The 15,054-nt window shown below is 35.4% G+C and overlaps 1 protein-coding gene across 2 annotated transcripts; it reads right to left on the minus strand.

Moving 5' to 3' along the window:
* Positions 1–878: 878 nt before the first annotated feature.
* On the minus strand, positions 879–12,097 carry LOC124542012 (D-altritol 5-dehydrogenase-like). 2 transcript variants are annotated; one of them, XM_047119964.1, is made up of 10 exons: positions 12,004–12,097; positions 10,441–10,593; positions 7,178–7,302; positions 5,766–5,932; positions 5,193–5,294; positions 4,306–4,401; positions 3,438–3,515; positions 2,174–2,267; positions 1,741–1,848; positions 879–1,034 (listed from the first exon to the last, which is right to left on the minus strand). In XM_047119964.1, exons 2-10 carry the CDS (start codon positions 10,582–10,584, stop codon positions 920–922), a joined length of 1,029 nt encoding a protein of 342 aa, XP_046975920.1. In that variant the 5' UTR covers positions 10,585–10,593; positions 12,004–12,097; the 3' UTR covers positions 879–919. The 2 variants fall into 2 exon arrangements, with proteins under 2 accessions (XP_046975920.1, XP_046975921.1); XM_047119965.1 differs by lacking the exon at positions 12,004–12,097 and adding an exon at positions 11,901–11,918.
* Between the last annotated feature and the right edge of the window lie 2,957 nt (positions 12,098–15,054).

Here is a 15,054-nt window from a genome sequence, read left to right on the forward strand (position 1 = left end):
TACACTTATTTATATAAATAGTCAAATTAAACTAAATTCGATACAAGATTTTATAGATTATAAAAAAGCGTTGTTGACTTCCAAGCAGGAGTATTAACTAACGTGATTTTGTATTTTTTAAATGTTGAAAAAGAGTAACTACTGAGTTTCTTGCCGATTCTTCTCGGTAGAATCTACTTTCCGAACCGGTGGTAGCTTCACTAAGTACAGTTGTTAAATGACGATTGACATGACAAAAGTGCTTGTAAAAGCCTACTTGAATAAAGTTTATTTTGATTTTCATTTTGAAAACACTACCATTCGGTTGGAAAAGAAACACATGTGTCGAATTTCATAGAAATAATAAATACACATGTGTATTGCACCAACCCGCATTGTCACGGCTCGGTGGAATCTGTTCCAAACCTTCTCCTGAAAGGGAGAGGTGGCTTTAACCCAGCAGTGACAAATTTACTAATCCGGCGCCCCCTGTAATCCGACATAATTTGATATAGTATTCACTACATGATTTTGATTAATAATTCTTGATTATTTTGGTAGATATGTATGTGCATTTATGCGTGATTTTATAATGAAACGTAAGCTCTCAATTGTTATTTAATTTACTAAATTCGACTTAAGTCTGATTTGTACTTACATTATTTGCAAGTACATACATATGTACGTATAATATATAGACTCTCGTCATTAGATATGTAATTTGTCGGATTACAAGGTACTCTTTCGTAAAGTAAATGCGGACTATAGGGGTCTTAGGCAGTGCTCTATAATCCGATTCGATAGTCCGACACTGCCCTGCATAATGTTTGCCGGATTACCGAGGGTCCACTGTACCTACTTGCTGAGTTTTTTTTTCAATAGTTATTGAATTAAAAACAAAATATATATCAATAATTTATTCACAATATTTTTATAACGACTATTCAATCTTGAACACGGCTTTAGAGATGTTTCCAGTTTTTAAATCTTCCAACGCGTTCTTGTATCCTGACAGGGGGTATGTTTTGACGCCCAATTTTTCATAGTTAAGATATCTGCAAAAGAAGAGTAAACATATATTAATATAGGAAATTCCTTTGTCCATATAACGGGGCAGAAAAAAAAAAAAAACAAAAGCGCGCGAAAACGCGCATTCAAATTGTAATACGTATTCAATGATATTGTAATAAACAGATATGTTATATCCATACTAAACAACAGAAAAAACTGTGCCGCGCCGGGGACCGTTTATTTTAGTTTATTTTTACATTTCGTTAAAAGTAAAAAGGATAGCTTAATAAAAACAATAAGTAAAAGGGATAACTAGATGTTTTAATTACGCAAAACGTATTACTACGTAATTATGATGTATTATAACGTATTACTACGAAACCACCTAAAGGCAAACGTCCCAACGTTTTCTAGTCTTCACTTTTTGCGCGTTAATAACATATCTGTTTACTACAACATCATTGTACGTATTACATACAAATGTCAAATCGCTATATTTTCTAATAGTTTTGTCTAAATTATAAACCCTTTTAATAATGTATTTTACCTTCATCACACAAACCGAATTAATTTAACCCACCTCCTCCTCCTCGGAACTCAAACTATCTCCTAATAAAATTACACCTAAATCGGTTAGGCGTGAAGTGATACAGACTGTTGCATTCAAAATAGTCCATACTATTTTTGAATTAAAAAAAAAAACTTTTTTTATACAATTGTGACTTGGACTGATCTTATTATATTTCCTACCTGTCCCCCATTGATTTCAGCAAACCGATGGCTTTTGGAAAGCTGAACGGGTTTATCTTAACACCGATCAAGGTCAGCTCCTTGTCGTAGATCTCGTATGGGTTCACTCTGGAAAAAAATAGATAGATATCATTTGTAAGCAGTCTGTATATACCAAACTATAGTTCTTAATATTGTTGTTACGATGTGACGTGAGCTAAAATGTCCCAGTGGTTAGAACTCGTGCATCTTAACCGATGATTGCGGGTTCAAACCCAGTCATCCACCTCTGAATATGCAAGTGCTTAATTTCTGTTTATAATTCATCTCGTGCTCGGCGGTGAAGGGAAACATCGTGAGAAAACTTGTATGTATCTTATTTCATAGAAATTCTGCCATATGTGTATTCCATCAACATATATAACAAAACATATATAAATATATGTGTACTCACGAAGCCTGATGCGTGGGGGGGCAACATCCGAACAGTACGTATTTACCACCACAGTTTAGATATTTGAAAGATATTTCCATGACTTTACCGACCCCTGTAAAACAATATTGTTAAAAAAAATCATTTATTATTGTTACTTTTTCAAACACTTTTGAATCACCATTTAACGACTTTATTAAGTAAAGCTACCACGGGTTCGGAAAGTAGATTCTACCGAGTACAACCGGCAAGAAACTCAGTAGTTACTCTGTTTCAACACTTAAAAATAAAATCAAGTTAGTTAATTACAGTTATATGTGCATGTAATAATATATCCTGCCTGGAAGTCAACAAGCATTAGTTCTACGCTTTTTTATCGTCCGTAAAATCTTGTATTAAATAATATGCTTTCTTTAACAATGTATTTTTTACAAATGATTTAAATTTATGAAACGGTAGACTTAAAAATATCTGTGGAATTTTATTATAAAAACGGATACCTTGCCCCAAGAAGGATTTATTGAGTTTACTACTACTACTGCTGCTACCCGCCCCGGCTTCGAACGGGTACAGTTTCTTAATATAAAAAATGTTATGATATAAATGTAGTTCATACCCTATATCATTCATAAATAATGTAGATACATTAGTAGATATCTACCAGTGACAACATTTTACAGTGAACAATTAACTCCAGGGATAATCCCTACGACAAACAATTTTTAAATTTTTTTATGGTATAAGTTGGCGGACGAGCATATGGGCCACCTGATGGTAAGTGGTCACCATCACCCATAGACAATGACGCTGTAAGAAATATTTACTATTACTTACATCGTCAATGTGCCACCAACCTTGGAAACTAAGATGTTATGTCCCCTGTGCCTGTAGTTTCACTGGCTCACTCACTCTTGAAACCGGAACACAACAATACTGAGTACTGTTATTTGGCGGTAGAATAACTGATGAGTGGGTGGTACCTACCCAGACGGGCTTGCACAAAGCCTTAAACTAAGTAAGTAATGTTCATTATTTATACCATGAAGCATTGTTGAAACAGAGTAACTGGTAGTTAATTCTAGTTTTAGAGCCGGTTCTTGCCGGTTCTTGTCGGTTCTTTTAACAGAATCTGCATTCAGAACCGGACGTAGCCTCACTTAATGTAGTTTGTTAAACGACGATTCAAAAGTGCTGATATAAAACCTACTTGAGTAAAATACATATTGACTATGATTTAAACTTGAATATGATTATCAGTAAATGTTAAAAAATACTTATTAATTACCTGTGCAATCAACAATGACGTCATAAAGTTGTTTCTCTGACGCCAAGACATCTGGAGTGACTAATCTGTACCCAGTACCTTTAAACATCAAAATTTATTTGGTTACATTTACTGTTTTAAGATAAATACTCTTTGATAACTCTTGATGTCATTCTGGCCGATTTCGGCAAGAGCAAGCTTTATTAAGGGAAACCAAACAACAACGTATAGTACAACACAACTTAGATGTAGCATCGCCAAAATTCGTAAAACCGATTACTGCCAATTTACATACCCAATAGAAATAGCTCCCCATCGCGCCATTCGACGCTATTTGTCGCTATAGATTATCGCGTCAGTTCAACCCGAGACAGCAAATCGACGAGTCAGATTGACGAATATAAAGTTCGTGTGATATTAAACGTTGCTACGTTTGTGTAAAGATCATATTGACATAAGAAATAAATATTGATAATTTGGGATGACATTCTTAAATTCGGATATTTGATAATTTCGGATAGCGTACTCAGTTCGGATGTGATCAGTTTTACGAATTTAGCCGATGCTACATCTAAGTTGTGTCGTACTATACTTAAGTATACAAGTATGTGTACAAACACAGGTACACTCTTATTCTACACTGGGGGGGGGGAATCTAACACGACTGGAAAAAACAGGCGTAAGACCAACACCTTTACGTGTTGTCTGAGGCACGGGGGGAAAAATTGAATAATAAGAATTGAACCGAAAAAAAGTTGATCTGGGCCTTCAACAGGGATATATTCTGAGGTCCAAAACCTCAGAATCCTTGAATCTAGCAACTAGACATAATAAGCTACGGAAGTATTATTAAGAAGTCTTTGCCTAATAGTATACTTTAAGTACTTACCTAAACCTTTGACAATATCCAGTCTTGATTTGTTCATCTCAGACACGGTTACATCCCTGTGACCTTGAACGTGAAGAGTCGTTATCCAGAGGTTACCTGTAAAACATTTTCCTTTAAATCTTTCTGTTACAGTATTTGTGAGTTATCCAGTAACGAACTACGTATTTGGTCGATTTCATAATTATATTTCATACCTGTGCCCAAGATTTCTCACAGCGGAGTGGTGTACTGGTCAGTATTTGCACATTGTTGCATGATTTTTTTAATTATAAGTAGCCTAATATACTCCTTATTACAACAAGTATCTATCAACCAGAGAAAATCCGGTCAAAATCAACAAGCAGACAAAGATTTAAAAAAATGTAATTTGGTATATGTACCGTATATACATATATACAGATACTCCAATTTTATTATATGTAGATGAAGACGGACGCGAAATGCCACCTAAGTGGGTGGTCATGCACTAGCTGAAGGGCTTCCTCGTTTGGAATTCAGTTTGTAACGAAAATGGTTCAGGAACTTTTGTTTCCCCAAAATAACCCACTCAGAGGGCATCCTTAATTTCATGAAATTCAATTTAATAGTTATACACAGACAGAAATTCTTTCAGATTTTTTAATATTAGTACAGGTTGAATCAAAACCTCAAGATCAAATAGTTTACCTCAACTGCTCAACCAAGAACTGGCCTCTGTTTGAGCTTTTAATATTGATAATTGCAATATGACCAAATCTATGTTTAGATTATGTCATAACTAATTAGATAACTCTTCATTTTCTTCTTTCAACTCAAAACAGAGACATTAAAAGCTCTTTATACAACGATTATAAGGACACTCATCGCGATACTCTAAATGGTGAAAAAAAAATGACATATTTGCTTACCGATAATTCCAGCTCCGACGATAAGAATCTTCTTGCCAATCGTGATGGGAGACGCGCGGTCGAATCCGTGAGAAACGCAGGAGTACGGCTCACAGAGACCAGCTGAATTAACGAATTAGATCAATGGAAATAACAACAAACAACATCAACAGTCTGTAAATTTCCCACTACTGGGCCTCTTCTCCCTTTGAAGAGAAGGTTTAGAACTTATTCAACCACACTTTTCTAATGCGGGTTGGTGGAATACACATGTGACACAATTTCTATGAAATTAGACACATGCATCTTTCCTCACGATGTTTCCCTTCACCGCCGAACTCGAGATGAGGTATAAAGACAAATGAGGCACATTACATAATATTCATTGGTGCTTATATAAATACCTAGTTTTGAACCCGTAATCATCGGTTAAGATGCAAGCGTTCTAACCACTGGGTAGCTTTACATGTAATTTAACACTGTACCAGGACTAAAGAACGTTTGATTTTAATTAGGTTCTATTATTCATACTAGTCTACTTAAATTCAAAATAAAACTAAAATGTAACAGGTTGTTTCAATGTTGTTTCAATACCTTGTTCGGTGGTAATACCATCAGGTAGCGCGTACACTTGATCCTGGGGACATTTCACGTATTGCGCCCAGCCACCGTCCCTCCAAATACCGATGGTACTGTTAATGCCAGCGGTAAGACAGTACTGGTAGTTACCATCGCGACAGAAGTTGCAGAGATTGCAGGCCCTGTACATAATTTATTACTTTTACGCTATAAAGGGTCAAGGAAGACATCCTACTAATATCCTACTAATATTATAAATGAGAAAGTTTGTAAGGATGGATGGATGTATGTTTGTTACCCTTTCACGAAAAAACTACCAGACAGATTTGGATGAAATTTTACAGTAATATAGAATATACATCAGTATAACACATAGGTTAAATTTTTTTTATGCTGTATGTTGGCGGACGAGCGTATGGGCCACCAGATGGAAAGTGGTCACAATCACCCATAGACAATGACGCAGTAACAAATATTAACTATTCCTTACATCGTCAATGTGCCACCAACCTTGGGAACTAAGATGATATGTCCCTTGTGCCGGTAGTTACACTGGCTCACTCACTCTTCAAACCGGAACACAAAAATACTGCGTATTGTTGTTTGCCAAACAAAAATACTGCGTATTGTTGTTTGGCGGTAGAATACCTGATGAGTGGGTGGTACCTACCCAGGCGGGCTTGCACGAAGCCCTACCACCAAGTGATTTGTGAAGTATTTATAATGATTTTTTTGGTAATTGGTTATAATATAACGATACATATAAAGTACTACAAGTAGTAGTAAGTGGTAAGTATTTTATATAAACTATGACCAAATGGCACATTCTCAAAACAATTACATACAATTAATCAACCAGTTGAAATGACGCTGACATTGACCGTTTTTCATAGGCAATAATAATTTGTAACAATTATAAATGCCATAGTGAAATAAGTGATTGGCAAATATTCCGTGCTGACGAGAGAATAAAAATGTTAATTGTTTATGATTTTGTTTAAAATCTAACCTTCAAATGTCTATAGGTTAGGTTTTGGAAAAAGGTCTGATTGCTTCTCGGAACAAGAGATGGAGATTATTCCATCACTACACCAATGAGAGGTATGACGGACGACCTCCATGGTCGAATAGTGTACACCGGTTTTCATGGGTACCTAACTCCGAGGTTCCGGATTCGATTCCCGGCCGAGTCGATGTAGATCATCATTAGTTTTCTTTGTTGTCTTGGGCCTGTAGTAGTACCGTCGTTACTTCTGATTTTCCATAACACACGTGCTTTAGTTACTTTACTACATTGGGATCAGAGTAGATAGCCATCTGTCACCAGCACAAGATGAAATATCAGAAGTTTGGACTCAAACTATAATTATATTATAATAATAATATCAAGTTCTAACAACTGTAACAAATAGAAATAATTAACTCACCGATTCGGATCGACTACAACTTTCTGGCCCACTTTGAACGTGGACCCTTTTCCAACTTCATGGACTACACCGCTGAATTCATGACCTAGAGGAAGAGGACGCTCTTTTGACGCTGGAAATTCTCCCTGTGGAGTTAACATAGTCAAAGCATTAAAACCTCTATCTATATTAATATTATACTTGCTTGCTTGCACCATCCCGTTTCCCACAAACAAATTCTTACTCTAAAGGGTTGTCTGTAAGAGATTGCTTTAAGCAATAAGACCGCCTTTACACGCTTCTCTTTTTGTTATATGTTTCTTGTAATGTTATGTACACTGTATCTTTTGTCTTTTGTGTGCAAAATGTGAAAGTAACTCTGTCTCTCTGTCGCTCTTTGACGACCAAATCTATGAACCGTATTTGATGAAATTTGGTATGAAGCAAACTTGAACTCAAAAGATGACATAGGCTACTTTTATGCGTGACACATGACAACCCTAAAACTCGAGAGAAGCCGTCGGCGACTAATCGTTTTTATATAGATGTTATAAATTGTACAATCCAAAACTTTAAGTAAAGAATCTGTCTGTAGATGAAATGTCTCTCTGTCTTTCTGTACTGCTTTCACGATAAAATATGTACCAACCGCATTAAAGCAGGTATTGGAATCAGCACCAAACCTTCTCCATTATAGAAAAGGAGTCCTTAGTCCAGTTTTTGCAGCTGTGTATTTACAAACTTGCTGTCGACACTCAAAGTATGACTATAATATATCACAAATATGACCATTATAATTATTAATTTATTTTTATTACTAAATTTCTTGCGACTTCTTCTCGGTTGAATCTACTTTCCGAACCAGTGGCAGCTTCACTTAAAATGGTTGTTAAATGACGATTCAAAAGTGCATGTAGTAAGTAGGCTTCTATTTAAATAAAGTATATTTGGATTTTGATTTTGAATGAATAAACGCCTTTTGTAAGTAAGTCAACAGGTTTTTCTATATTTACCGCCTAAGAGTTTGAAATTGGTGTTAAAATTAGTATGAAAATTCGACATTTTTTAGGAGTTGGAAATATGGAAAGTCGCCTTTCTGAAGCGTACTAAAGGTGATATCAGACAGTTCATTCGAGTAAATGTTTTTTTGAGTCAATGATTCATTTTTCTTTCATTCCATGTTCAGACGGCTTAGCTGGAATGACGTAAAAAAGAAAACTCATCAGTAGTTTCTTTCAATATGGCGTCGAATGAAGTCGTACCTCGGTCTACTACAGCATTCGAGTCAAAATGGCCAAATACGAGTGATCATTCACTGAATGTTCAGACAGTTCATTTTCGGTCATTCGGAGTTGGAATGAACCGATCCAACGTTGGATCAGTTCACTATTACAGTTGAATTCATTCGGCACTTTTGTTCGCTTTGAATGAAAGATGCAAAATGAAACACGAAAATGAACCGTCTGATTCCACCTTCACAGAATAATACTGCCGGCCTAAGTAATTGGTTGTAATTGAAACAATTGGAAACGTGTACAGAAAACAAGAGAAGACCATGTAATCAATTGTATAACGTAAATATTTACAATTGTATTTATCAAGGTTACGTAATGGTTCAACGTTTATCGAAACCCACTGATACTGAAGATTTTATGTCAAATTATTTTCTCTTAAATTATAATCACTTCATATGTCAAAGTTACCATAAACTAACACGCCCCGGCTTCGCACGGGTGCAATACTGATACTAAATATACTACAGAATTTGTTTATTTACGACATCACGTTAGAAACTTCTAAAATTATCAGTGTTTCTTTACTATATTGTCTTCTTTCTTGTATACAAAAACCTTGCCCTCGAATCACTCTATCTATTAAAAGAAACCGAATCAAAATCAGTTGCAAAGTTTCAAGATCTGAGCATACTTAAAGAAAGACAGTGGTAAGCGACTTTCATTTATAATATGTAATGATGAAATGTAGTCAACCAATATGGAGTCAAATAATTAAGATTCGTTTTTACCACCCTCATCCCCTTTCATCCGTGCACCGCGGGCGAAAACTACCTTATTTTAAAAATGTTTTCAACCGACTTCAAAAAGGAGGAGGTTATCAATTATAACTACATTATATAATCGTAAACCGACTTTTAAGTAGTCTAATATATTTCATTGCATCTTACTTAGGAGGACTCCAAAAAATATATTGAATACGCAATTATTTTTATTACTTTTTAGTGTATATTCATTTGTTTTAAAATAGTGTTTTGTTAGAAGTCGGTTTTTCTTTTTGTTAAAATTTTTATTTATATGAGTCAGTGATGCCCACGTAATGTTTGATATACTATCATAATTAAAGTTACATAATAATATATTTACATTAATATCATGTAAATATACAATAATATTGATTATTTTGATATAATCAGTACTAATCGTTGTGTAAACAAAATCTAGTTTTAAGTACAAAGATAAATAACACCGGGTTTTGAAAACGAACAGACAGACAATTTCTCACACAGTAATTGTAAAAAATACACTGCTATACAACAAACAACAATAACAGCCTGGAAATTTCCCACAGCTGGGCTAAGGCTCTCCCCTTGAGAAGGTTTGGAACATATTTCACCACGCTGTTCCAATGCATGCAATGATTACACATGTTTTGGCGGAATTTTGTTGAAATTAGTCACATGCAAGTTTCCTCAAGATTTTTTCACGCCGAGTACGAAATGAATTATAAACACAAATTAGGCACATATATATATAGTGGTGCTTGCCTGGGTTTGAACCCGCAATCATCGGTTAAGATGCACGCGTTCTAACCACTGGGGCATCTCAGATCTAAGGATTAGTATTTATTAATTTTCTGGCATAATTTCATAGTATTTTAATATGTGTTTATATTACGGAATTAAAAGCCGTTGCTTGCTTTACAGAATTTTGTACACTTGAATCAAATTTACTTAGCTAGCTGAGCCCGCCACTTCGCGCGCTTTTGAATCTAAAAAAACAGTTATTGTTATAATCTAAGTTACTAATTATAACATCACCTATCTGCCAAGGGAAGTCCCGTCAAATACAATCCAACCGTTCGAAATATTAGCCGGAATAAATATACAAACAGACCGACAAAAATTGTAAAAAAATATTACAAACAGACACTCCAATTTAATTACACGTATATATATGTATTTAGAAAAAAACGGTTATTTTAATGTTATTTTAAACAAACTCCAAATTTATTATCTGTATAGATGGCTCAGTATTTTTTTTTTCACCTACCTGGATTATATGCAGGTCGGTTCCACAAACGCCCGCGTATTCGACCTTCACGATGACATCAGTGTCGTTCACGATGCCGGGCTTCGGGTAATTCTCATCGTACTTAAGGGTGAGAGCCTTACCGTCAAATACGACTGCTTTCATTGTTATTACCTGAAATCATGATCAACGTGTCTTATTATCTTCAGGGCCGTATGGCAACCGGGGCAACTGCCCTGGGGCCTCCACATGAGAAGGGGCCACAGTTTTCAGCAAGTTAACAAATACTGAGATATAGTCACATTATAATAATGTTACTATTTAATATTTTAAAAGTTACCGATACAAATACGAAACAAATCATAGCTTACTGATTGAAATAAAAAAACTAATTAATTCATAATCATATAATTATTAGGGTGTTGCACTGCTTCGTGGCCCCGGGGCCTCCAGACCTTTAAATCCGACTCTGATTAATTTCATTTTTAATACTGTATGGCTTCAATATTTGACAAAGCGAAAAATAAAGTAACAATTATTGTAATCAGGATGTATTGTGAGCTTAAAAATGGTCATCTATTAATGAAAGTTGATAATAATAATAATTATTTTCAAAAAAACGTTTTTTCACGTGACACAAAACGCTCCTGATTGGCCGAGCTTATGATGAAGTCACTTGCTTGTTAACACTGATGGGATACTATATGTACCACAGATTAAAATACAGGCAAGTGACGTCACCGACCCCATTGCAGCGCCATATTGCCCAAATAGCGTTTTTGGCGCCATTTAAGTATAGAATTTTTCGCCAAATATGTACCTAATATAAATAAAAATAAATCAACTTTTACTGGGTTCCTTAATAATATAAAATGGATTTTAAAAAACAGTCAAATAGCCTATTGTCAAACTAATATAAAATAGCTCTGTGAGACTATTCTGTAACCAGAAATTCGAATCTCACCGCAGAACACGAATTTAAAATGTCAGAATGTTAAATGTAACATCAAAATGGCGAATCACTATAAGTCAGCTGTCAACATTTCATAACTGTTTTGTTTTTTTTTGTTATTTTTTTTTTGTTTTTATGGAATAGGTTGGCGGACGAGCATATGGGCCTGATGGTAAGTGGTCACCATCACCCGTAGACAATAACGCGATAATAAATATTAACTATTCCTTACATCGTCAATGTGCCACCAATCTTGGGAACTAAGATGTTATGTCCCTTGTGCCTGCAGTTACACTGGCTCACTCACCCTTCAAACCGGCACACAACAATACTGAGTACTGTTATTTGGCGGTAGAATAACTGGTGAGTGGGTGGCACCTACCCAGACGGGCTTGCACAAAGCCCTACCACCAAGTAAAAAAAAACACACACACACAAATACAAATGATTTGAATTGAAACTTATCGAAGCTTTTGAGAGTAACTTTGTTAAAAAAAATATATTTATAGTTTAAAAAAAAAACCTTACTTTTTTTTAGTGAACGCTGCGTTCTAAATTCAAAATTAAATCAGATTAAAAATAGTGCCAAACAATGTATACAACTGGCCGTTAATAAATAATATGGGACTTACTATTCGTACGACAGTTATCAATACCGCCTTGTATCTAAATGAACGCTAGATAACAGTTTAAACAAATTACATAATGCACATGGTGACCATGAATTATGAAAACAAATCAATACAAATACAATAATAACTGACGATTTTAAAAACTCTTACTTTTTTCATTCTAGAAACTTCGATTGATTTTAAAGTGTAAAATCTATATTAATAATAATAATAAATATGAGACAACATCACATACATTACTCTGATCCCAATGTAAGTAGCTAAAGCACTTGTGTTATGGAAAATCAGAAGTAACGACGGTACCACAAATACCCAGACCTAAGACAACATAGAAAATTAATGAACTACATTGACTCGGCCGGGAATCGAATCCGGGACCTCGGAGTGGCGTAACCATGAAAAGCGGTGTCCACTCGACCACGGAGGTCGTCGATTAATATTATAAATGTGAAAGTAACTCTGTCTGTATGTCGGTCTTGCACGATCAAACCAATGAACACAATTTGATGAAATTTTGTGTGAAGCAAACTTGATATCCAAGAAAGGACAAAGGATACTTTTTTATCTTACACATGATAACTAACCTCTAAGACAGTTTTTAATACTTTTATTAAAATCCTGGAGTATCTTGTAGATTTGTAAAGGGTTTTGAAGGTGAGTTTAATGTTATATTATTAATTACCAATGTAAAAGAGCTGAGATGGCCCAGTGGTTAATTTATGTCTATAATTCATCTCGTGCTCGGCGGTGAATGAAAACAACGTAAGGAAACCTGCAAGTGTCTAATTTCATCGAAATTCTGCCACATGCGCATTCCACCAACCCGCTTTGGAACAGTGTGGTAGAATTTGGTCCAAATCCTCTCCTTAATGGAATAGGAGGCCTTAGCCCAGCAGTTCGTAATTTACAGGCTGTTACTTTACTTTAATAATAAATAAAACGGTTGTCTTTCTCTTTAACCCATTTATATCTCTTTTGATTGGTTGCTGACAAAACTGTATGCAATTGTCTTTGGTCAATTATGATCTATGACAATTATTGGTTTTAAACAAAAACTATTATCTTTCGAGGACTATAAATTATGTTTTTTTTTTGTATTTTTGGGAACTAAGATGTTATGTCTCTTGTGCCCGTAGTTAAACTGGCTCACTCACCCTTCAAACCGGAACACAACAATACTCAGTACCGTTATTTGACGGTAGAATAACTGATGAGTGGGTGGTACCTACCCAGACGGGCTTGCACCACCAAGTAAAGTTTTTTCATTTTCACATAATTCAGATGTCCATGAGCGGTACCACTTTCCATCAGGTGACCTACTCGTTTGCCAACTATTTTAATTAATTAATTTAATTAACTCTCAAATTACTACTTAATAATTAAAGGTTCATTGACATGTACTTTTTTTTTTAATTGTCGTTTAATAACACCAAATCAAAAGCTATCCTGGTAATTTAAAAATAAACAACAACCTACTACTATTAAATAATAATTTTTACCACTCTGTTTTCGTAGACTAATCAGTTAAAGTAATTTTATTATGTATCGTTATTTTGTTTGTTATATTTTAAATAGCAAGAAGAAATTCCAACAATTACACTAAAACAGTTCTGAAATACTTAAACGCTTTACTTTTTTAAGGACTTATACAAATGTTCTTTGCTATACAACTCATTATTTAAAAAAAACAATCGTAACTTAAACTTAAGGACAACCTTTGGACATAGGACTCCATAAAGCAATAGCGTTTCAGAAGTATTCACTTCTGTATATGTGTATATCAATGAGATAAAAACGCATATACGTACATAAACATATATTATCTATATTATACACAATCATACATTAATAATCATAACAAACAATCTTATAAGATATCCATACACACATACCAAATAAATACTTATTTCATATATCGAAAGAAGATGTTCTTTTTTTATGCTATAGGGGGCAAACGAGCAGGAGGCTCACCTGATGGAAAGTGATAACCACTTCCCACCGGGGGGCTTGCAGGTGCGTTGCCGGTCTTTAAGGAAGGAGTACGCTCTTGAAAGTTGCCATGTCGTATCGGTTCGGAAAAACCTCCGGCGAAAGCTGGTTCCACAAAGTAGTTGTGCAAGGCAGAAAATGTCTAAGAAATCGCGCTGTTGTGGATTTTCGGACATCAAGGGGGTGCGGGTGAAACTTCGAATTTTTACGAAATGTCCGAAGGTGAAATTCAGCAGCCGGGATTAATCCAAACGATTCCTCGGAACATTCCCCGTGAAAAATTCGGTAGAAGATTGCAGAGTGATCCGACATCTCTACGCAAAGCCAAAGGATCAAGGAGGTCGGAAAGGGCTTGATCGTCGATAACTCGAGCCGCTCAAATAGAAGGAGCTGGTACTGGGGAGCACCCGCCCAGAGGTGAGAGCAGTATTCCATGTGAGGCCGAATATGCGCCTTGTAAAGTTTTAGGCGAATAGCCGACTTTCTTTTAACTTATTTTACAAATGTAAAATCCAGCTAGTCAGGGAAGTCTAATCTTGAATTTACCATAAGAAATATAACATAGTTTAAACGTCTGGTGAGAAGATGGTAGCTACCTAGACGGATTTACACAAAGCGCTACCAAACTCAGTAAAACTGAAAATATTGTTCATTTAATTTGTAAAAGAACAAGAACCCTCCACTCTTCAAAATCGGGTTTTGACATTACATGACATTCATCATCATTACATAGTATAAAACAAAGTCGCTTACCGCTGTCTGTCCCTATGTATGCTTACAACAACAGCCTGTAAATTCCCACTGCTGGGCTAAAGGCCTCCTCTCCCTTTGAGGAGAAGGTATGGAACATATTCCACCACGCTGTTCCAATGCGGGTTGGTGGAATACACATGTGGCAGAATTTCTATGAAATTTGTCACATGCAGGTTTCCTCACGATGTTTTCTCTCACCGCTGAGCACGAGATGAATTATAAAGACAAATTAAGCACATGAATCAACGGTGCTTGCCTGGGTTCGAACCCGCAATCATCGGTTAAGATGAACGCTTTCCAACCACTGGG

The sequence above is a fragment of the Vanessa cardui genome, chromosome 29 (genome assembly GCF_905220365.1).
Source record: "Vanessa cardui chromosome 29, ilVanCard2.1, whole genome shotgun sequence".
In the NCBI taxonomy this organism is placed as follows: Eukaryota; Metazoa; Arthropoda; class Insecta; order Lepidoptera; family Nymphalidae; genus Vanessa; species Vanessa cardui.